This window comes from Solanum verrucosum, unplaced genomic scaffold, assembly GCF_900185275.1.
Source record: "Solanum verrucosum unplaced genomic scaffold, falcon-dt-bn FXZP01000218.1, whole genome shotgun sequence".
NCBI lineage: Eukaryota > Viridiplantae > Streptophyta > Magnoliopsida > Solanales > Solanaceae > Solanum > Solanum verrucosum.
Genome location: NW_026020464.1, coordinates 1,138,306 through 1,161,446, shown reverse-complemented (window position 1 = coordinate 1,161,446; position 23,141 = coordinate 1,138,306). Strand labels below are relative to the sequence as shown.

The 23,141-nt window shown below is 32.5% G+C and overlaps 2 protein-coding genes across 4 annotated transcripts; one reads left to right on the top strand and one right to left on the bottom strand.

Moving 5' to 3' along the window:
* The first annotated feature begins 4,750 nt into the window (after positions 1–4,750).
* LOC125808735 (protein HESO1-like) lies at positions 4,751–11,882 on the top strand. Of its 2 annotated transcripts, XM_049488394.1 has the most exons (10): positions 4,751–4,987; positions 6,048–6,236; positions 6,379–6,555; positions 7,062–7,246; positions 8,169–8,264; positions 9,406–9,451; positions 10,314–10,420; positions 10,525–10,626; positions 10,703–11,102; positions 11,199–11,882. In XM_049488394.1, the coding sequence occupies exons 1-10, from the start codon at positions 4,963–4,965 to the stop codon at positions 11,618–11,620; spliced, it is 1,749 nt and encodes a 582-aa protein (XP_049344351.1). In that variant the 5' UTR covers positions 4,751–4,962; the 3' UTR covers positions 11,621–11,882. The 2 variants fall into 2 exon arrangements, with proteins under 2 accessions (XP_049344351.1, XP_049344350.1); XM_049488393.1 differs by having other exon boundaries at positions 10,703–11,882.
* A 368-nt stretch (positions 11,883–12,250) lies between these two features.
* On the bottom strand, positions 12,251–17,620 carry LOC125808758 (probable indole-3-pyruvate monooxygenase YUCCA10). 2 transcript variants are annotated; one of them, XM_049488417.1, is made up of 4 exons: positions 16,994–17,620; positions 13,117–13,350; positions 12,606–12,728; positions 12,251–12,412 (listed from the first exon to the last, which is right to left on the bottom strand). In XM_049488417.1, the coding sequence occupies exons 1-4, from the start codon at positions 17,618–17,620 to the stop codon at positions 12,251–12,253; spliced, it is 1,146 nt and encodes a 381-aa protein (XP_049344374.1). The 2 variants fall into 2 exon arrangements, 1 of the variants encoding a protein (XP_049344374.1); XR_007441744.1 differs by lacking the exons at positions 12,251–12,412; positions 12,606–12,728; positions 16,994–17,620 and adding an exon at positions 15,295–15,432 and having other exon boundaries at positions 13,330–13,350.
* Between the last annotated feature and the right edge of the window lie 5,521 nt (positions 17,621–23,141).

Sequence of the window (23,141 nt, the reverse complement as noted above, 5' to 3'; positions counted from 1 at the left end):
ACCTTAAGAGCAACGTAACCTATTTATAGTATAGTTTCTTAATGTATAAGACTTTTATTTAGAGATCTCGAATTCAAGTTTTGAATATAAGAAAAGTCATAAAGGAAAACGTTGTCTTCAAACGCAAGAAATCATTTTAATACTTGGATATGTTGTCTTTTAATTTATTTTTTTAGTGTAAAATTTAAATTACCTTCTATTCCTATTCTTTTTCTAAATACACTAATCTCATGTTCTTTAGGCATTTCGGATACATAATTAAGGATCCGGATACAATATTGTTGGTTCATTATGTATCAATCTGTTGCACTTATTAAGGGAAAAAAAGCTGAAAAATCAAATTAAGATCTCATAGTATCCATCTTTGCATTAATTAAGGGGGAAAAAAACTAAAAATCAAATTAAGATTCCATATATTGCGCTATTCCATTCCAAATTATTGTCAAAAATTCAATCATATAGTGTAGCAAATCCAAAAATTCAAAAAATAAATTTCTTCTTCTTGTTCATCGTTCTCTGTTTCATAAAAAAAAAGTGTCAATTTTTTTTAATAAGTGAGGTGAGTTATGAAGGATATAAAAGTGATGGAATTGTTGTTTGGACAAACGATTTCTTTTGTGAATCTTCAATTTCATCGAAGATCCTTTCAATTTTGATTTAAGATTGTCGAAAAATTTGAGATTCAAAATTCTTCTCCAGTTCATTGAAGATCCTTTCAGTTTTGATTCAAAATTGTTGAAAACTTTGAGTTTCAAAATTATTTTCCTAGTTCATTGAAGATCCTTTCAATGTTGATTCAAAATTATCAAATTTTTTGAGAAGATACATCATGAAGATTCTTTCAATTTAAATTGATAAGTGTTGTATTTCTACTAGATACATTAAATAAGAAAGTGTTGCCCATAAGATTTTAGGTTTGAGATCGATACATTATTGTTTGGTAATTGTTATGAATCAGATACATTTAGTATGAATTCAAATTTACATTTCATGCCTAAAAAATTAGTGCATGATATATTATTATTTATGTATCTTATTTTATTTGAGAAATACTATATTTTATTTTTGTAAAAAAATATTATACATGTAATTGTTCCAAATAGCATATTTTTTGGTGCATCCACCTTGCATTCATAAAAAAGTGGTATGACTAACAAGTTAATTGATGCAACTAATCAAAAATCAGCCTAAAGTTAATTAAAGAATTATTTGAACAAATTCATTTAGCTGTATAGGATTACATTAAAGAGGAAATACTCCTCTTTTAATTCAATTTTTACTATTATTGGACGTGATTAGTATGGATAAAATATGAAAAAGAAATGAGGTCTGTGTATGGTATTATGGAAAATATTTTTCGTAAAATATATGTTTATATATTTTTATGTTTGGTTAGTTTAAATTTCTTGATTTTTTTTTTTTAATGTTTGGTTAATTTAAATTTTTTGAAAATCAAATTTGGATATGGATTTTATAACTACTTAGAATTTGGAGTGAACTTAGGGAGAGAAAATAAGAGTGAAAAAGGGAGTGGTGATTGGTGACTTTTATGTATCCGATAGTTTTTAGAATTAGGAGAAAGAAGGGATTTAAGTAATATTTAAAAAGGTAGGAAAAAATAGAGAATAATGAAATTAAACTTGTGTATATAAGTAATTTACCCTTCTTAATAACTTAAACTCACAAATTTAGGCACTACCAGAGAGATCATCTTGCCATTGTTATGTTATAAGATATAAATTTTCATCCCTTTATCACCAAAGCGGCTCATTAGAAAAATATATGGTGAAAAATAGATTATCATTGAAATAATGGGAAGTTTCTTGATTTTTTTCATATGAAAACACTACTATTTTTTTTTTCATTAATCAATTAAAATATTTATTGAAATAGCCACTGAACATTTTCAATGAAATAATAAAATATTTTAAATTATTATTCATGTTAACTTATAGTACTTTTTGTGTAGTTTTTATAACTTTTGTTTAAATTTTTTGAAAAATAATATTATAGAACCTTTTGTACAACTTATACATTGATTATAAGCACAGGGGTAAGATGCATTACATTCTTCAGAAATCATTTATGAAATTATATTAAAAATATACGGTTATTGGTGTTACAAATAAATTCATAATTGAAACTAAATATTCTGACCACAATACCCAAAGTCTTTCTTATAAATTGAGACAAAAAAATATTTATCTAAATTACTCATCATTGTTTATTCAATAGAAATTATATGAAATTAATATTTTACATGATATAATTGTGAAGATATTTTTATCCATTACTTAAATTAAACTAAAATTGAAATAACAAAGTTAAGACTAAAGACGAGGGGATACATAGAAGAAAAATACAATTATTTAGAAATATAATGCAATGGATATAGGTATTCTTGATCAATTTCAATTTTAAGTTCTGATAAGAAAAAAAATTGATAAAAAAAGCTAGTTCCAAATGAGGTTCATGTGGGGCAAATTGATGTGGCGGTATTAAGGGCCGTTTGGCCATAGATTTCCCAAATAATATTTGAAGAAAAATTTGGCAAATACTGTTTGGCAAATAAAAATTATATTTGTATGTTATACCTATAGTTCGCATAATTGTGCTCCATAACAAACTTTATATTTGTTAATTGCTATGGAGCATTAGATTTGTATAAATCGCTGGCATGCCTCTCGTTTGTATAAAAGAGCAACAATTGTATGTGTATATCAATTAGATAATTGTATATATGTAACTACTATGTATATGTATCTATGATTGTGTTTGTATATCTGCATAAAATTTGAATTTGTATACAATTGAATCTAAATAAAACATTTGTATATCAAATCTCTCTCTCGCTTTATACAACACAAATTATACATTGTAATTTGTATAATTTGTGTTTGTATAAAGAGAGAAAGGCATAAGAGAGTTGGTAGGGGAAAACTGTATTTGTATAATTATAGGGCAAATTACAGAAATCACATACTTTTAAGGCAAAATTACAATCTATCCCTTAAAAGTTTATAATTGCAGAAATCCCTCAAACGGATACAATAATATAAGCGCTGATACATTAATCTGATGCGCGAGATACATTAATCGTTAAGTAAGATACATTACATTTTATACATGATACACTAATCTAATGTACATTTTATACATGATACACTAATCTGATGCGCGAGATACACTAATCTGATGCGTGAAAATGAGAGATTTTGGAGATTTGTAAAACTTATAGGGGATAATGGTAATAAGTAAACTAAAATGTGAGATTTCTATAATTAATCCATAATTATAAGTGTATAGGACGAAAATATATGTATTTGTATTTGTATATACAGTTTTCTCTCGCTTTATACAAACACAAACACAATTTATACATTTGTGTTTGTATAAAGTGAGAGAGGCGAGTGAGATTCTCTGAGGAGAGAGGCAAATGAGAAGTGTTTGCTACGAATTACAATTAAATAAATTTGTGGTTATACCATTTAATTTGAATTAATAGTTTGTTATTTTATACAAATTTTCTTATTTTTAATTATGAATAACAGTGAATTTTTAAGCAACAATAATATAGTTTAATGATTTTTCTACAGTTTTAGATAGAAAACCAAATCAAAAAGCAAAACAAGTAAAATGGAGCTAAGTATAGATGAGAGCTACTTATGATGAGAGCTTTGACGGACCACTACAGTACTCGACGGACCATCAACTTTATTGTCAAGCGCTAATAAAAGCTTCGTAAGTCCGAAGGTTAAATAACGGTCCACCTGATGTTGATCGTCAAATGAAACGTCATTAATCATAGGGACAACTTTCACGTTTTAGATTTTAAATTTTTAGTGACTATATAATATTTTTTAGGGTTTATTTTATTTGTGATGATTTTTAGCGAAGAACACATTCACAATGTACGCTACAATTGAAGTTTATTCGGTGATAACTTGATTTCTGAAATCAAAACTTTGGTTGATTGTCTTCAATTTTGTAAGTTAATTCTTATTCAATGCGTACAACTACTTGTTTCGTTTTAATTACCATGAATGACTAAATTCTAAAATTAGGGGTTGTGAGATTCATGACGATTTGACATAAATAAGAATTATTTACAAAAGAAAACCTCTAGCGTCAATGTGTACATTGTTAATTTTTTTCATTTGAAGCAATTTCTAATAGTTGCAAACATTAGAACATGTCCTAGGTTTAACTCGTTTGAATAAAAGGATATAAAATCAAAGAAAAGAATTAACAACAAAGATTCGGGACTTTTAAGACTCGTCAAATGATTGATGTTGTAGCAAAATTAATCAATTCAAAGTATATATCAATTTGTTTAAGATTAACATTTTAGTTTAAGAGAATAAAAGTGAAACTCATTTATTTTGGCAGAGAAACAATGTGTATCATAAGGTATGACAGATTAGCATACTACCTCTATATAGTTGAATTTCGTGATTATCCGAGTTGAGTCATAAAGTTTTGGTGAATACAATCCTAGTTACTGTGCAAACTAATTTCTTTATTTCAAATCAATATTATTGATGTTAAGTATTACAATCTAACATCGAGAGATAATCAAATCCCTCAAACTTTTTCTTTCTTGAAAATAACTGATTAATAGTTAAATAATCACATACCACATAGTTCTCACCTATAAGATTTATATATTTGATAACGACTTAGACGTATGACAAATTTAGATTAGTCGAGATTTCAATTTCATAAGAAAAAAAGAAGATAAAAACATACTTGGCCTTGTTCATTCTCTCTCTCTCCTGTTCTTACTGGAAGTAATTGGAGTGATGATGATTTCAAGAAATAGAAGCTCACTCTGCTTCAATAACTTGTACATTTCTGCTCCATTCTTCTCTGTTTATAACAATGGATTTTCACCCCCTTTTTTCTATGAGCTAAGGATGAGGATTTGAGTAGAAAGATCATCATCAGATACCCATTTCTCCCATGGCCACAGTTTATCGAGTTAAAGGTCAGTACTTTCTTGTGTGAGCTTAAAGCTCTAATCTTTTTATTTTTTGTAGTATAAGTTTGAAGACCCTTATTTCTGATTTTGATTCCTAGGTTGTTTGATAGAATTATAGAGTTATTTGCTTGTTTCTTGTAACCCTAGTAAGAAAGTTCTCTTTTTTGATAACTGTGCCATGAGTTACTCTGGAAGAGATCATATTTTGCTTTTGCTGGTATTTGAACCTGAAACCTCGTGATTTTCAATGGTATTCACGGGTCTGATAGTACCTAGACCCCAATGTGTGGGACTACACTGTGTATATTATTGTAGTAGTATTCACAGAAACATAACTGCATTGAAGGACTTTGGAGAATAGGGTTCAGATCAGGACTTAAACCTTGGTGAACAAAGTTATTTGATGCATGTGCTAGTGGGAGGTAGTAGCTATTTGGTGGAATAGTTGAGATGTGTGCGAGTTGGGCTGGACAACACGGTACAATAAAAAAGGGAAGAAAATAAGGAGGTGAAGGAGCTTATTGTGCACAAAACTAAGTTTAGTACCTTGCCTTTTTTGTTTATTACAGATTTTATGTAATGAGGACTGTAACACAGCATGCACTAGGTGAATGAGGTCAAATACTCCTACATAACAAGTGATACTATCGCTTGCGAATGCTCTATTGGTTGCAAAGGCCAGAAAGAGTATAGAAACTTGTCTTTATATGTATGCAGTGAAAATAAGTATATCAGACAACTTTTTCTTCTTTATTGACCATGACTATTATCATCAAAAGGCACTATTATGAGTTCTGACTTAGATAACTATGTATGCTAGAGCAGTCAAAGAATATGATTTTTCATAGTAGAAAATGCTTAAGGGAAAGAAACTGTTACTTTCTAACTTTATAGTTTCTGGGCTGGTAGTACCTTTGCCTTTTAGAGACATACTTTGTGTCTTAGTGGTATATAATAAATCAACTGTGATATGTAATGGTTCTTGCAGCATCAACTAGTCACTATGTTGAATTATCATCTGCTTTACTATTGGCTGAATCATCAATTGATTAAACTATGATGACAGTTATTCGTAAGAGAGCAGAGAGGCATGAACGGAAGCGAATGCAAAACTATAAAGTGCAGGCGGAGCGACTATCTGCATTTGAAGAATTGCTTAATGAGATTTATACAGTTTGCCGCCCTAAACCAAGGGATTATGAAGTCAGGAGAGATTTGATTTCTGCTTTTAATGAGATAGCAAAGGATATCTATGGTAATCTCTGCACCAAAACTTTTTATAACACGATTCAGCAAATGGATCCTCTGAACTGGCTTGTAGTAGCTATGTTAATCAACTTGATAAAAAAAATATTCAGCATGATGTGACAGTTTCTCCTTTTTCTCTTCTTTTTCAGGATGTTCTGGTAATGTTCCTGTTGTGGAGGAGTTTGGATCTTTTGTAATGGATCTATTCCATTCAAAGAGTGACCTAGATCTCTCTGTTAATTTTGACAACAGTTCAGTTCAATTTTCGCATGAGAAGAGGATTCAAACTCTCAGAAAATTTGCAAGGAAGTTATATGCACTTCAAAGTAAATCTTTGATTTAATTCCTTTTTTTCCTTGATACTGTCTGCAGTTCATGGATTACTGCCTGTCCTAACCAAAATTTGAAGTACATTTTTACTTTGAAGAGTAGATTGAATTTTAGTCGAAAAGTAGATTTACTACTCTGAATGTTCTTTAGGTGAAAAAATATGTTGCCACTTCAAAGAACTGGCTATTTCCAATTTTCCATTAGCAGAACCAATAAAATAAAGCTTTTAAGGTAAATGTCAGGTGCCATTTATTTTGAAAAAGAGACCTGGTTTTCTTAGTTTTTACAATGGAATATGGTCCACATGGTGTATGCAATGAGGCAGGTAAATGTGGTAGAAAATAGTGAAAAACAAGAAGGTTGAGTCAACTGTTCCTCAGTCCCAAACTATTATGCAGTTATATGGATCCTTTGTATGTATTTGCTGTATTTAGCACTTTATTTGTCACTATTAGGGTTTAGTATGTTTGGTTTATTTCATCTGTGGTTTTCCGTGCTTCAGGATATGGGCATGTTTCTGGTGTTCATCCAATAACAGCTGCTAAGGTGCCCGTTCTGAAAGTTGTTGATTGTGGAACGAAAGTTGAGTGCGATATATCAGTTGAAAACAGGGATGGAGTTTCAAAGTCTAAGATAATCCACATGATTTGTTCACTTGATGAAAGGTTTCAGAAGCTGAGCTTTTTGGTAAAATTCTACAATCTCTTGTATGTTTGCAATATGTACAGCTGTTCCTGAAATGGAGTAAAAGTTTAATTTTGCTTGTTCAATAGTTTGGAAGACCGTTTCTTTGATTCCTGAATGCATCATAGCAGTTTCACAGGGCTACTAGTTCTTGGCACAATTACCTGTGCTCCTCACACTTAAATGAATAGGATAGCCATTATATCACTTTCTCTAACTTCACTTGAAATATATTCAGAAATAAAAATTCCTGTCATATGGCCCATGAAATATACAATACAAAGCAAGTAAAAGGAAGTTCACAATGTAGGACTATGCCTCCTATTTTTGGCAGCTCAAAAGACATGGCATGTAATCACATCGGACAATGGGAGTAGAAGATTAAAGAGAAGAAAAAAAAAGCAACAAAAGGAGCCAATAGCCTCTGTTTGAAAGGAAGCAAGCTTTGCAAGGTGTATCAATTAGTTATGCCACAACGACTTGCATCTTTTAAGAACATAGATTGACAAACAAAACTAAGGAGATAAATTATTTTTCATCCTTTTGAATCATCTTAACTTGTATAACATGTAAACAACACTGAATCCTACTTACTCCAAACATTGGAGAAGTACAAAATATTTTATCTATATCTATAACCTCATCAAAGAAACTATTAGGTTATGTGATCTTCCATGATTGTTTATTTATGAGAGAACTTCAGTTTGAGGAAGGACAAATCTAAGCCAAGTCATGTTGATGAAGGGTTAGCAATGTAGTTTCCATAGCTTGTCTGGTCTCTCATTTGTGCTGCGGAAATATTCTTTTGCTTACTGATCAAAACAACTTCAGAGGCCAGCTATATTTTATATATTAGAGTTTATTTAGATTTATTCACATCATTCTATTCACATCCTTAAAAAGTATGATCTCTTGTTTTTTGCAGATGAAAGCTTGGGCAAAAGCGCAGAATATTAATAGCTCAAAAGACAAAACTTTGAACTCATTATCTGTAATACTTTTGGTTGCTTTTCATTTGCAGGTATGAGCCAAGTACACGTTATTTCTCTGTTGCCGTCTTACTCTTTTTTTCCTTGCTTACATATTATGGACAGCATGCTGATTACTTTGAGTCAATATAAATTGTGCCTTCAGCAGAATGTTTTGTTATTGTGGTTAATCCGTCTGCCAGCATAGGAGCTACTGGTGAACTAATAACATAACCTTACACAGCGTACTCTATGGGAAAATTTGTACTGATTATAGCTATGAATAAAATCTTCACCTTATTAGAAGAAAATTTACTCTAATAAGTATGGACAGCTGTAGTTTTAATGCAGCAAATAGTTATACAAAAAATGTTATCTTCTCAAAAAAATTTAGAAGAAAATTTAATCTGGTGAAATCATATGATTTGATTTTAGTCTGTTGTGGTTATTCAACTTTTCTTTTTCAATGCCCTCTCATGATTTTGTTGCTTTCTTGTTTTATTTAATAGGGACCTTCATTTTAGTGATTCAATGCTCTGAGCTATAATACCTTCTATGAAGGCTATTCTAAGCAAAACAGAATTCCCACAGTTTTAAAAATGTGGTTACAAGACCAAATTTATATTGTTTCAACTTAAGAAAAAGCAAAAAGAGGAAAGGAAAAAATGTTCTATCCTAGCTGGTCAACCAAGTTTGGTATCTAAGTGAAGAAGGGTAGACGAGCAGGACCCATTAGCCACCAAGTTTGTGTTGTTTCAACTTATAGAACACAAAAGAAATTTACTTTTTTCCTCTTGCAGTACCTTGGTATTATTTAATGAAATTTACTTTGCCTGATCCAAAAAAGAAAGGAGAAAGAAAAAAGATGGTTTGGTGCACCCTCTTGTACAAACGGTGTTGCTCTTGTAAGCTTTTTGTTGCTGGATTTAACCCTTTTTGTCAATAAAAGCATTATTAATATTTCTGATTGCGTAGTATTATGCTTTGCTGATTTAGTTTTGTGGGAATAAAAGTCTTTGTCTTTTTTTAAAAAATCTGTGAGGAAATTGATGTGTGCTGGGAACTGAGAAGTATGTGTAGATATCTTGATTCCTTTCTAGAGTGCTATTGATGTAGTTTTTTTAGTTAATAATCTTCTTCTTTTTTCATTTGGGGTCGTGTGAACTTCTCCCTCTAATGAATGGTACTTTGCAGACACGAAATCCTCCAATACTACCGCCATTTTCTGCCATATTAGAAGGTAACTATGAATCTCTACTTATTCAGTTTCCGGACTCCTTTTTTGAAGGGATATCAGTACACAGTGTAGTGAAGTACTGTAGTAGAAAAGAAAAATTCCCAAGAATAAAGATCATGATAGAAATACTTTTTTCGTGAAGGAAATATATAGGACCCTATGCATCAGAACTGGATGTGCATGAAAAATCTTCCATTTGTCATGCTATCAATGCAGTGATACATATGCATAATTCTTTTTTTTATACATGACTTGGTAGTTTTGGTTTTAGCACTTGTTGCCTTGTTTGACTTTTTATTCATATTGATACTTGGCCCTACTGTGAACAGTAAAGGAGAAATATGTTCTCTTTCATGTTCGGATTCTGTATTATGTGGTGTAATAGTCATGGCAGTCAAAAGGGAGTAAGATGATTATCTAGATTATTTCCAGTGCGCTGCTAATAACAAACGTCTGAAACACCAAGCAAGTACACCAGAGGAACTGAAATGCAGGTCCCCATGGAAAAGAAAGAAAAGCTTGCAGAGGAGATCAGTTTTTGTTTTTGGTGCAGTTTTATTGCTTGAGTGGTCTTGTCTGGCAAGTCTGTTCGATGATGTTAAAACTACACAGGGTCAAGTCAAATAGGAAATCCTCAACACTACCAGTTTTAAAAACAAAATGTCAAACAGGAAATCCTTATATCCTTTCTGATTAGAAAGTGAGGAACTAAAACCATCACTATAAGATTTTAAATTTCAAGAATATTGTTGTGATTTTCTATTCAAGTAGATCCTAAGTGATGCTTCTCTTTGCACTTGTTTTTTTCATGAGATCTTTTGTTTTGAGTAGCTCGGTAATATTCCTTGGCGTTGAAATGTTCTAGATGGCTCTGATCCTGATTCGGTGGCGAAGTCATTGAAGAAGTTTGTGAACTATGGGAAGGGGAACAAAGAGTCAGTGGCTGAGCTGCTAGTTACACTGTTAATCAAGGTACTGTGAATTCAGTATCATCTTAAAGCGGGGCTGTGCATGAGACTCCCAATTCATAGCAAACATCCAGTTTTCTGGCTCATTATGGTCTCATTTCATTGCAGTTATTGTCGGTTGAGAAGCTATGGGCCAAAGGACTGTGTGCAAGTACCTACGAAGCATCTTGGCAATCTAAAACATGGGACTCCAAAGTTTGCTGCATCAGTGTAGTTATCCTTCACTTATTGATGTCCTTTGTGCTTAGCAATCTTTGAAGTGTTGAATTAATGGCTTATTGTGCAGGTTGAGGATTTCACTGACCGGTCTCAAAATGTTGCAAGGGCGGTTGGGAAAGGAGAAGTAAAACGGATATACAAGTGTATCCAGCGTACCAGCGAATACATTTCTGCTTTTATGGACGGTCTGGTCGGAATACCCAAATTAAAGTCTCAGTTGTTTGGCAATGCTGCTCCCTTTCAAGAAGTTTCTGAGACAGGGAACATTAAAGAAGATGGAAATATAATCACTCTTCCTTGTAGAGATATCAAGAATAAGGAGGATCAAAGTAAAGAAGGCCAGAACGGAAGTCAATTGGCTATACCTTCTGAACCTGTTGCGACAAAAAGAAAATGGTCTAGCGAAGGTTGGGAAGGATTAACTTCAGTGAGTGGGGGACAGTCAAAAGGAAAATGGTCTACTGAAGGTTGGGAAGGAGTACGTTCAGCGAGTTGGGGACAGCCCATGGAGGATGGGGGACCAGCCGACTCTCCATGGTCAAAAGGAAAATGGTCTACTGAAGGTTGGGAAGGCATACGTTCAGCAAGTTGGGGACAGTCCAAGGATGGGGGACCAGCCGACTCTCCATGGTCAAAAGGAAAATGGTCTAGTGAAGGTTGGGATGGCATACGTTCAGTGAGTTGGGAACAGCCCAAGGAGGACGATGGACCACCTGACTCTCCCTGGTCAAAAAGAAAATGGTCTACGAAAGGTTGGGGAAAAGCATCTTCAGCTAATTGGGGACAGTCAAACGGGGACAGTGTACCACCAGACTCTATCTTGACAAAAAGGAAAAGATCAGAAGAAACCCGGGGAGGAACTTCTTCTGCTCAATGGCTGGGAAAATCAGACACGAAAAGTTGGCCCAAAAGAAAGCATAACAGTAAGTATGCACCTAAGGCTAAGTGGTCAAAAATGCAGACAGGAGGTCGGGGAGGAAGCTAAATGAACCATTTGCGCGTATCTAGTTGAATCATCTGCAACAACTTTTACATTCTTGCTAGGACTTGGGGAGTAGCTCGTATGAGCTAGATAACGTACCCCTCGTTATCCTCTTGTTTTTGTACTAGTTGGTTAGAGCATTTTGTGCAGAATGACTTAGCAATGACCTAACAAGATGGCATGTTAACTGCTCAATGTACATTTAATTTTATGTACCTTATGAACATCAATGAATCGAATGAAAAACAGATTCTGGAGAAGCCAATCTCTCTCTCTCTGTAATAGTCGAAGTGTGTGTAAACTGGTTCTCACACCATCATTATAAAAAAAGAAAATGAAATCAACAAAGAAAAACAATCAAGCAGAAAAGATCTATCAAGTTTCTATGATAATATAAACTAGATTCCAACAAAAACAGACAAAAACAAACAAGGTGTTTTGAGGTTCTAGCTGAAATTAACAACTAGCAACAAGTCAAGCCCGGTGTATAAAATATCTTGCATTCATGCAGAGCTCAGAGAATTTAACAACATAGTAAAAGAGCATCTTGGTGCATAAAGTATCTTGCGTTCACACAGGGTCCAATAAAAAAATTTAACAACATAGTTTGTGATAATAATTAATAATAAAAGTCTAGATTTTGTCTCCTCTGACAGTCTTAATATTATCGGCAATAGCTATAGCATCCATTGAAATACCCGCAATGCCTCTTTTTGAAAATCCAGCAGCGTAGAGCCCATTCTCTCCTTTCCAATTTATCAATGTGCCATCTTCAAGGAATATTGAGCTATAATCCTGCATACAAAAGAAAAAAAAGTTGTACATATTTGAGACAATGATAGTAAACTTAATAGTAAGTGAAATTAGTAACTAGGAAAACTTATCGAGAAAAACTTATTCACACACAATATTTATAGGCAAGTGGAACAATTTCAAGATTCAAAATTAGAATTAAAACAAGAACATAGTGATCATTTGCAAAACGTACCTTTAGCCATTTGGTAGCAACATTTTTGTATCCAGTAGCAAAAATGATTGCATCAAATTGATGTTCATCTCCATTGTCAAACACTACTGTGCGTTCCCTTATTTCCGATATTTCAGGAAGTACCTAATTAACAATTCACCAAAAGTTATTTCACAAAAAAACCAAATTGTTATTTCCTATATTTTTTTTTAAATAATAGATTATTAATGCATATTAGATGAACTTTTTATACAAATTTACTATTTTTGCCAAAATTACTGAATTCTACCAATTTCGTAACTATAACAGTCAAACTGTTGCCCATGATAATGAACATGTATTTTTACCCTTCATTAAATACTACTATTAGGTTCTTGGCAGTAATCAAGTTTGAACTCGTGATGTGCGCCTAACCATACATCACATGTTATACTTTTACTATCAAACCAAAGACCTCAAAGAAACTAAAGCCATCTGTTTTCACATAATATTTCTTAAAATAGAATGAAATAAAATAAAGATAGTATCATACCTTTATCTGTCCAAGTTTAATCTTGTCAATGGCACCAACATCAATTACTGGAGATCTACCTTTTGATATTTTAACAGAAAATGGGCCTTCTTCTGGTTGTGGTATTCCTAATTCTGCCAAATTTCCAAATTTAAATTTGGCATACTTTGCAATTACAGTATCAACCAAAGATACTGGTAAATATTTTAGCATTAACATTGCAGTATACACCATCTCCCTTGTTAGAACATGAATCTGCAAAAACATTAGGATAAAATATATTAAAACCTTTAGCATTAATAACTATATTTATCAAAAATACAATTGATTGTGCATGTGAAAACTTGCATCACTAACTATATAAAAATTATAGCACTTTGGGAGAACATCATGAAACATATTTACGATAAGTTTCATGTTGTGACGATATTAAAAAAGAAGTACAAAACCAGGTCAATTATAAGGTAATTGCATATAAATCTTCATGACAAACACTAAGAGTAACCACATAAAATTATAAACATTAAACTATGTATGTTGTTAGTGTAAAAAATATTTACGTTGTAAATATTTGTATTAATTGATGGAAATGACGAAGATGTAGGAAACGTGTGTATACGTAATAACTAAATATAATATTTTCTTCGAATGAAATATACATATTTGGTAGAATAAATTCGACACCAAGTTGACAACAACAATGGTTTCATCAAACATAAATTGGTGCTCTAATATTTGTGAAAAAGTGATTGTCGAACTAATTAGCAAAATATAAATCATTTCAAAATAAGTAGAACGTTGTAAATTGGTCAAATAGGCTATTATGTCATTAATCCAATGACGAAGGGTTAGAGATACTCTTTTAACCAATGTGGCGAATACTAGATGATGTAATTACACAAAATGAGACTTTTGATCATTACATAACAATGGATTTAATGAAACAATACAACAAAATTTAAGTAACAGTCAAAACATATATTATATTAAATCTAACAACACAATAGGTAACAACCATCCAAACAAGTTGAAAAAGGAGGCGTATCATTAGCCTTAAGTTTGTGGCATATTAAGAAAATTGAGTATTATCATTACCAAACAAGGATAATGAATTTGACTCGAATTTCCGCTTCTCACAGTTACTCTCCACACCTTCAGACATTTGACGCCAAACGGTAATGCATTTTCTTATTTCTTTGATAATAGAGTTGAGTCTTATGACAAATTTTTTTGGACATTTTCTAAGAAAAAAAGGAAATACTATAATAACATATGTGCATTTCATTCTTGTTGATCTCCTCTTTGACATTTTCTAAGAAAAGAAGGAAATACTATAATAACATATGTCACATCGAGAGTCTGTTCTTGCAATATAAGAATTGCTCCATAGATCACATTGAAGTATTTGAAACTTCTTTGGCAACTGTGAAGTCACTAGAAGAATTGCCACAATTCCTTTTTTGCATTGTATACCTTTCCTTGCTTCTCATGCTAAAGCAATTGTAGCAACTAGGAGAAGAATGCCATCACATTCCATTTGTGGAAGAAAGCAAGTACAACTTATGAATCGACAACTTTCATGCAATTATTGTGCTCTTGCTTCCTGCCTTGAAAATATTGCACGACATCCAAAAATTTAATCATTTATTTGTGATTTCTCTTGCATTGCCTTCTCCATGTTAAGCAAACAATGTGCATGGCTAAATAACTCTATAAATATGGAGATAAAGAATGTAGGTAATCCATCAACTCCATAAATTAAGCTATCGATGAGTATCGAATCCCCCCCCCCCCCTCCCGAAAAATAATTTTACCTCACATGAAATTTCAATTGACTCCAAATAGGTAATCACATTAATTTCAACGAAATAAGTTATAATAACTTTACAAATAATTGTAGGCGATTGATGTAGAGTTGGGGGGTTCCATCTCTTAAGTATAGCTTTTCAGAGTAGAACATGGTGGAAAACCTATTGGCTAAGGGGGGGGAGGAGGCGGCAATCCCTTCATACCCAATTAATAACATATATGTCCTTGATTGTTTCTTTGACTTTCTATGTCACCTTCCACTTGTATATATAAGTCGTGCTTAAGAACTAATCTTTGTAGTCATATAAGAAGTTGAGGCAAAACAAGATCACTTAGTCAATCTCTAATATGATATTTTCTATATGTAGAAGCTTTTGTAAAATAACTTACCTAATAACGACTTTGTGTATCAACATAGTCTCAATAAGGTACTATTGCAACGTCATCAACATCGTGACTTTGCATCACCTCTTCAGAGAAATTGATGTTGCAAAACATGTACAAAGTTTCTTCCACAACACGAGGGGTCGTTTGATTACAAGGATAAAAGATTTGATGGACATATACAACTAACGCCATGAAAACCAAAATCCAAACATGTATCAAATTCGCACCCTTCATGACTCGGACGGTCGATATCTCTGTGTTTTTTGGGAAATGCATGCATGTATGCATAATCACCATTTCCCCCTTCAATCGGTTATTGTTGTATATTTCTTGAGTTGACATCAATAGACATTTATATCTCGCATCATGTCTTGTCCTATGAGTATATCTAAGGTTCAATCTACATGGGGCATACCACCTTCTTCATAGGGGTCATTTGGTTTTGCGAACCTTTTTGTCCCCATAGAGAAGAGATTGAAAGTCTGGGTCCTCTAGATCACTCTACCTTACAACTTGAATTGATTGGCATATATTTATTTTTAGTAACTAAATAAAACCCTTCTCACTGTATATTCCTCTACTATTAGTTGAATCATCAACTTTTCTTCTCCTCTCTCCTTCTTCAAGAATAATAATCACGTCTTTCTCTTCATAAGTAGAGAGAGATTTTGAATTTGGATGAACCCTTCATTCAAGAGCGCAACATCCATTATCGTCCATTTATAGGCCTCCCCATTTGGACAGACTTGGTTCTATGCAATTCAACTTTCTCTCGGTGGAGAAAAAGTTTCTAAATCGAGACATTAAAATAGGGATTCTAAAAGAAGAAATATATACTGTTAATGCAAGATAGATTAAATTAAATAAGGAATCTAAGTTTAATATACAGTTAGTGTAAATAATTTTTTGTACTATCATTTATCAAGTTATCTAATTGATATCTATAACCAAATTTCTTAAAAAATATGAAATTCGAAATATTAAAAAATAAAATATGTAATCTATATAACATGTGAACATGACTATGTAAATTTTTTTTAATATGACAAACTATTCTACTTATAAGAAAAAGGAACCCTAATTCTTTTTCTTCAAACTCAGTTCCTCAAAGGGAAAAAAAGTTCTTTAAACAAATTAACTATATATGTATGGTTGATTATACTAAACAACTCATCACCTCTTCAAAACATACCCTTCTTTTTCTCACGGTATAAAATACCCAATGAGAAAGCAAACGTGAATTTAAAATTTCTAATTTTGTGCGATTTAGAAATGGAATTAAAAGATCTTTCTATTTTTTTGGGAAATTTTAGTATCTACCCAAATTTTTAGTAATTACAACAATCCAACTTCATATTCCTTAATCACTTTCAGATCAACCAAAGTCCTTTTTTAAAGAAAAAAAATAAACTAAAAGGGCTATTTCCCCCAAATGTCCTCCACTGATAATAGTAGCCAATAAATTGACCCGGTGTTGACAGTCAAGAAACTCACACTCGTTCTCTTGGTGAATAGAGTTACAACATAACATGTGCTAGTAAAAAGAAACAAGTATCGAAAGAAAAAAAATTAAAACACCGACTAAACTGACCAAACACCATCGATATCGATTAAAAAGAATCAACAAACACAAACCTACATGCATACAAACAAAAAAAGAAAGAAGTAAAAACAAGGTATAAAGACATATAGAGAGACTTACTGGGCTTCTAACAACAATCGATGCGTGACTTCCATAATTTGAAAGATCAAACGCTATTTCCATTCCAGAGTTTCCTGATCCAACAATCAATACGTTTTTTTCTTTATATTTTTGCCCAGATTTATAGTCACTTGAATGAATAATTTCGCCTTCGAACTTTTCAATCCCTACCACCTTTGGAATATAACCTTCATTATTTTCCCCTGTAGCCAAAATTAAGAAGTTACAGGCATACACTTCCAGATCTCCACTAGCCAAATCTCTTGATTTGACGTTCCATTTACCCTCCTCACTATTGAAAAACGCCAATTCAACACAAGTTTGAAATTTTGGTTTGATATTGAAATGCTCCACATACTTGTCTAAGTATTGAATAAACTCACTTTTTGACAAATATTTCGGGGTTGAAGTTGTATGTGGCATAAAGGGTAATGAACAAAAACCCTTAGCTAAGTGTAAATTAAGTCTGTCATAGGTCTTTTTCTTCCACAAATAAGCACAACAATCCTCCTTTTCTAACACAACATTTTTGATACCGAAATTATTTAAGCAAGCTGAAATCGCTATCCCTGATGGACCGGCTCCAACTACAACAACTTCAACTTCTTGCTTCGAAAAATTCACCATTGCAAAATTTTCAAAAAGTTAAAGAGACAGTTTTTTTTTTAGTATTGTTGAAATACAATTGCAACAAGAGTTCAAGAAAGGGGAATTTAGCCAATGAGGTATGTATATATAGTCTTCAAATGAGATTTATTGTTTTTTTGCCTTTTTTAAAAATGTAATGGAGAATAACAGTTACAAGTAAATGTAGATTAGTTTGGAAGTAAGATTGTAGATTTTTCATTTAATGTTATGAATGCATATAATTTCATCTATAATTTGTTTTATATGAAGACACTGTCTTCACTTATGTTCATTGTATTTAATATAGTTATTCTCGCGGTTTCATTTTATATGATGGCAATTAGATATGAAGCTTAAAAAAAGAAAGAAATATTTTTAGAACTTGTTTCATCGTAAATTATATGTAGTGCCATATTGGCTCAAGGATGATTAGTCGTCAAACACCTTTCATCGAAAAAATTGATTGTCATAAGTCAAATTATATTAGTTATATATATATATATATACAAAATATGCATACATATATTAAATCTTAAATACCCTTTACAAAAGTCTTAGCTACATCACTAACTATACGAATGTACGTCATAATTAAAGGATAAATGAAGAGTTCAAGTAGTATAAGAAATTCGATTCATTTTCAACGGATTAAAAGGAAAATAGTGTCGTGTTTAATTAACGGAGTGAGCCCGGAGTTGGACGATATATATGTTTTTTATTTATTTGAGTGTAAAAAGTATTTTTTTTCCTTCAGAATTTGTGTTATTGCAACAAAATCTGAGTTTAATTTTCACTATTCTTTGATAGATGTAAAAGCATTTAATTGAAAGTTATTTTTAGCTTAAGCTAAAATGTGGTAAATACATTTTGCAATAAATGAACTTTGCAGATTCAGAAAGAGATTTAGAACAATTTAATTGAATTTGACTAAATTTAAATTATAACAATTTTATTAATTTGACTAAAAAACAACAAATTAATTGAATTTGACTAAATTACAAGAATTTAATTGAATTTGACTAAATTACAATAATTTGATTAAATTTGACTAAAGTTTATTGACGGTCTAAACCCAAAGTATATTTTTTGTCTTTTTATTTGTGTCTTAGATTTTTTAGATACATAGTTACTCAACTAATTAATAGTTATTAATTAATTATATCAGAAAGTTATTTCATTGTTGAAAAATAAGAATCAAGAAAAAAAAAATGATATAATAACGATTAGTTGAGTGACCATATAATAAATCAATCCTCATATTTGTGTATGTTGGTAAAACTATAAGTATGGTAAAAAAAGAAGGCATATCACATAAATATGCCCTTTAACTTAGCCTTAACTCACATTATTATGCCCTTCAACTTTAGATGTGCACAAGTAGACACTTTAACTTATATAAAATTGAACAAATCGACGCATACGTCCTACGTAGCATTCTACATGACAATTTGCGTCCTACATGTATTATGTCACATAGGACTCATGTGTCTACTTGTTCAAACTCATATAAGTTTTAGTTCCTACTTGTACACACCCAAAATTGGAGGACATAAATGTAAAATGAGGCTAAGTTAAAGGACACATTTATGTATTATGCCTATAAAAGAATAATAAGAATAATTTTTCAAATTAATGCGTAAAATACTAACTATTTCTTAAGAAGATTCAAGTCGTGCGATTACTCTATAACTTTAATTTATTTTTATCGACTTGAATAATCCTCAAGTTTTACGAAATATGTAGGATGAATATATACTTTTTTAGCTAGTGCTAATGACATAATGTTTTTTTACTGATATAACTGTGGTGTCTTAAAGCCACTTGCACGCACCTTGACTAATTCGAGTAATGACATATATTTTAACTCTTTACACACACAACCCCCTCCTCATATATTGTAGCCTTCCCCTCCTTTGCCTCCAGGTACTCAAATTTGATCAATGATCGATTTCTAGATTTCGTTGTAAACCTTATTGGTTATTTCAAATACATAAATTAATAATGTTAGAAACAAACATAATGAGCACATCAATGGTGTCACGCCCTGAGCCTACACCCAGGACGTGGCCGACACTCAGAGACCATTGTTGGCCCCAAGCGAACCCTTGGCCTGGTTACTTAACTCAGCGGAAGACTTAACTCAACATAATATAAGTTCATAAATCAACTTAACTGATCAAATCTGGCCAAAATGGCAACTTATGTCTCAGAATAGAATATCTGTAAATACAAAGATGAGAGACTCATAACTAACTGTCTGACTGTCTATGAAGCATCTATAATACTGAGATGGATGTTGGGACATACCCCACAACATCCTAATAAAGAAAAAAAAACTAGGAAAGCGAATAAAAAAAGTCCTCCGGAATGCAAGGAGGCTCACCACTGACTCTGAGCTGTTCAACTGGATCAACAAGGCGCTGGATGCTGATCCTGGTTACCTGAATCTGCATCATAAGACGATGCAGACCAACTTGCATCAATACATTGAATGTACGAGGATGCGAGTTGGAATGCTAAGCAACATAAGCTAGAAAGAAATCTGAAAGAAACTGAATAACTTACCTGGCTCAACTCAACCTGACTGACTCATTTCAATATAAAGCAATTTAAAACAAGCGCAATATAAAGAAAAGTTGTTTTAAAACATGCTATAAACTCTGTGTGTATGCAAAAATACAATAAATCTAGATGTATGTAGAAATACAAATGAACTGATGTATATAAAAATACAATAATTGATGTGGGAGTTTCTCTAATCGACAACCATCACATAAGAGCTATAATGATGATATAACGATCAACCTCACACTGCCAGAGTATCCTATACCCGACTAAAGGTATAGAACCTGAACTGCCTAATGGATCCACTTGTCTAATTTGAAAATGATTCATCTAAAAAGTATGAACATCTTCTACCTATGATGGCTACATGGTTCTATGGGGGCTGTGGGTTCTTTGAACGCTCCCCCAATTCGGTGCTCAATACTACTCCCAAAAATATATTGGCTCTTATGTTTGTAAAACATAATTCCTCTATGATTTGAGATTAGTGCTAAAAAATTTAGCTCAAAGGCTATCTTGGAAATCGAAGTTTCCTTTCTTGCTTCATTTAGAAAACGATTACTTTTTTCTGAAATTAGCCCCGAAGGCTCTTTGGAAATCTCAGTTTCCAATCTTGTTTAAATGTGAAAACATTTCTTTTAAACTTCTTTGGGAATACATAGTCCCCATACACCTCTTTGTGAAAAGAACTTCGAACCATAGCTTTACTCTTGCTTAACCTCAAAACTTAAGTCTTAAAACGAAGTTAAAACATTGTTAAAGACCCTTGAAAACTTTAAGAAACTTTGCTTTGACTTGCTTCTTAACTTCTAGACTTGACTCTTAACTTCCTTGACTTTGAACTTAACTTTCCTTGAATTAAATTATGGATTCAAAGTTCATGATCTCATGTTTATGGATGATTTCATGATGTTTAGATGTACTTTAGAGTGTTGGAATCAACTAGGAAGCATAGGTACATCACTTAGGAACAAGTACGAGAAGGTGGGGAACGAATGAGGAGAATTGGTGTCCCTGGCGCTCTGAGAGGCGCGGGGAGCCAGCCCTCAAACTTCAAAGGGCTGCCTGTGGCGCTCTGGCTGGCGCGACGCGCCAGAGACCAAAGTTCAGAGGAACTTTTGTGGCGCTCTGGCGCGACGCCCCAAGCCCTAGCCCAGAAAATCCCCGACTTTTCTCATTCGTTTTTCATCTCTAAACCCTCTAAACTTCAATGGTCCTTTCCCCAAACACTTAGGATCATTTATACCCTCAATACATGATAGATTTAACTCAAAAAACAACCCAGAAACACAAATCAAATCAACACTAGGCATTCAACAATCAACCTACACGAATTCAACAATGTTTTTTAAGAACTTCACTTTCTTAACATTCAAATAACTCCAATTTCGCTGAATTGAACAAGTTAGTGTGTGGGTGAACTAACCCAACATGAAAGAAATCTCACATACCTTAATAGGGATCACCCCCGACGAATTCTACTCTAAACGCTTGACGTTCTTGGCGAAATCTTGGCTTTTCTCCCTTTCTTTCTTCTTTTCTCTTTTCTCCAAGCCCTAAGCGTATTCTAATTTTCCAAAACTGAATAAAGTCTGGTTTTACCCCAATTAATCTTCTAAAAACGAATTAGAGTAATTAGGTAAGGAAAAGACTGAATCACCCTTCTAAAATCAGGATTAGACAAATTCCGTATTCCAACAACCCAACTTCCAAAAGGCATATCTCACTCATATGATGTCAAAATCGTGCAAACTTGGCGGAGTTGGAAAGATATCTCCAAGGGATTTCCAACCATATCAAAAGCTGCTCCTAACTCATCCTGAGCTAGGAGTTATGGCCGTTTGAAAATGGACAAAACTCACTTTCTTAACTTAGACAAAAATTTCCAGATTTCCTTATTCCTTCCAAAAATCAATGTTTTCATATTTTAAAATCTTTATAGTTGTTTCTAGGTGCGAGATGTTACAAATGGAATCAAGAACAAGCTTGCAAACTCAACATAAATGACAAAAGAATGTAAATTTATCTTCCAAATTTTCCAATTTTGACAAATTACTGAATTTAGCCAACGTTTCATCTCATTGTTGATATTCAAGAACACTTTTGATATCTCAATCCTTTTCGTGGATTAAGATATCGTTACAACTAGAACGAATCATGATCTTAAGTAGTAAAGGGCAGATCAACGTCTAGTTCAGATCAATTTCGACCTGATATTCCATATAATAGTGAACCTTGTTCAACATTAGTCGCGATGAACCTGTCTTTAGGCAACTAATAAAATGTGATATTACAATTAGCTAGAATATATGTAAGTCTTGTTCAACGAGCAATGAAACAACATTATTTAATCATAAATAACAAGAGAATCCATCCTTATTTCATTGCAATCCATGACAAATAGTCGATTAGTTTTTCCAGCATCCGCTTCCTGAAAGTAAACAAAACACTAAATTAGTATCAAACAATAACCCTATACCACGACATTCATGTTCCTCGTGCTCTTTTTTCGTTATTCACAACATTATATTTGAGAAAAGAAACAAAATTTAACAGTTCTTAAGAAAAATGTAAAGAGAACTCTTACTAGTAATTTATCATATAATTGTCTTCATCTGAGCTTTTGTGGCCTATGATGTTGTTGCATCCTGAGTACCATTTGCAACAAAGGGCCAAACGAGGCTTTCAATGTAGTTCTTTGCCTCAACAAGATGATTACAATTGGTAACCTTGAAATCTTATTGAGTCATCATTTGGATTGTAAATCATGAAGATTGATCTAATTCTACACAAAATTTCACCTTTAATTAACATGCAAAAGGGTGGACGAACCAAACTATGCCCACGAGATCATCAGGATATTTGATGGTAAACATCTTTGTCCAAGATTATTTAACCCCGTATCCTTCATAACCCACAAATCTAGGTGACTAATAAGCTGACTAGAAAAGATGGA

Excerpts from the sequence above, each read along its gene's own strand:
- LOC125808758 (XM_049488417.1), bottom strand. The coding sequence starts at position 17,620 with ATGGTGAATTTTTCGAAGCAAGAAGTTGAAGTTGTTGTAGTTGGAGCC. Across the intron at positions 12,729-13,116 it reads TTAAACTTGGACAGATAAAG|GTACTTCCTGAAATATCGGA; the intron begins GTATGATACTAT and ends ATTGTTAATTAG. Across the intron at positions 12,413-12,605 it reads TTGCTACCAAATGGCTAAAG|GATTATAGCTCAATATTCCT; the intron begins GTACGTTTTGCA and ends TTTTGTATGCAG.
- LOC125808735 (XM_049488393.1), top strand. The coding sequence starts at position 4,963 with ATGGCCACAGTTTATCGAGTTAAAG. Across the intron at positions 6,237-6,378 it reads GATAGCAAAGGATATCTATG|GATGTTCTGGTAATGTTCCT; the intron begins GTAATCTCTGCA and ends CTTCTTTTTCAG. Across the intron at positions 7,247-8,168 it reads TTCAGAAGCTGAGCTTTTTG|ATGAAAGCTTGGGCAAAAGC; the intron begins GTAAAATTCTAC and ends TGTTTTTTGCAG.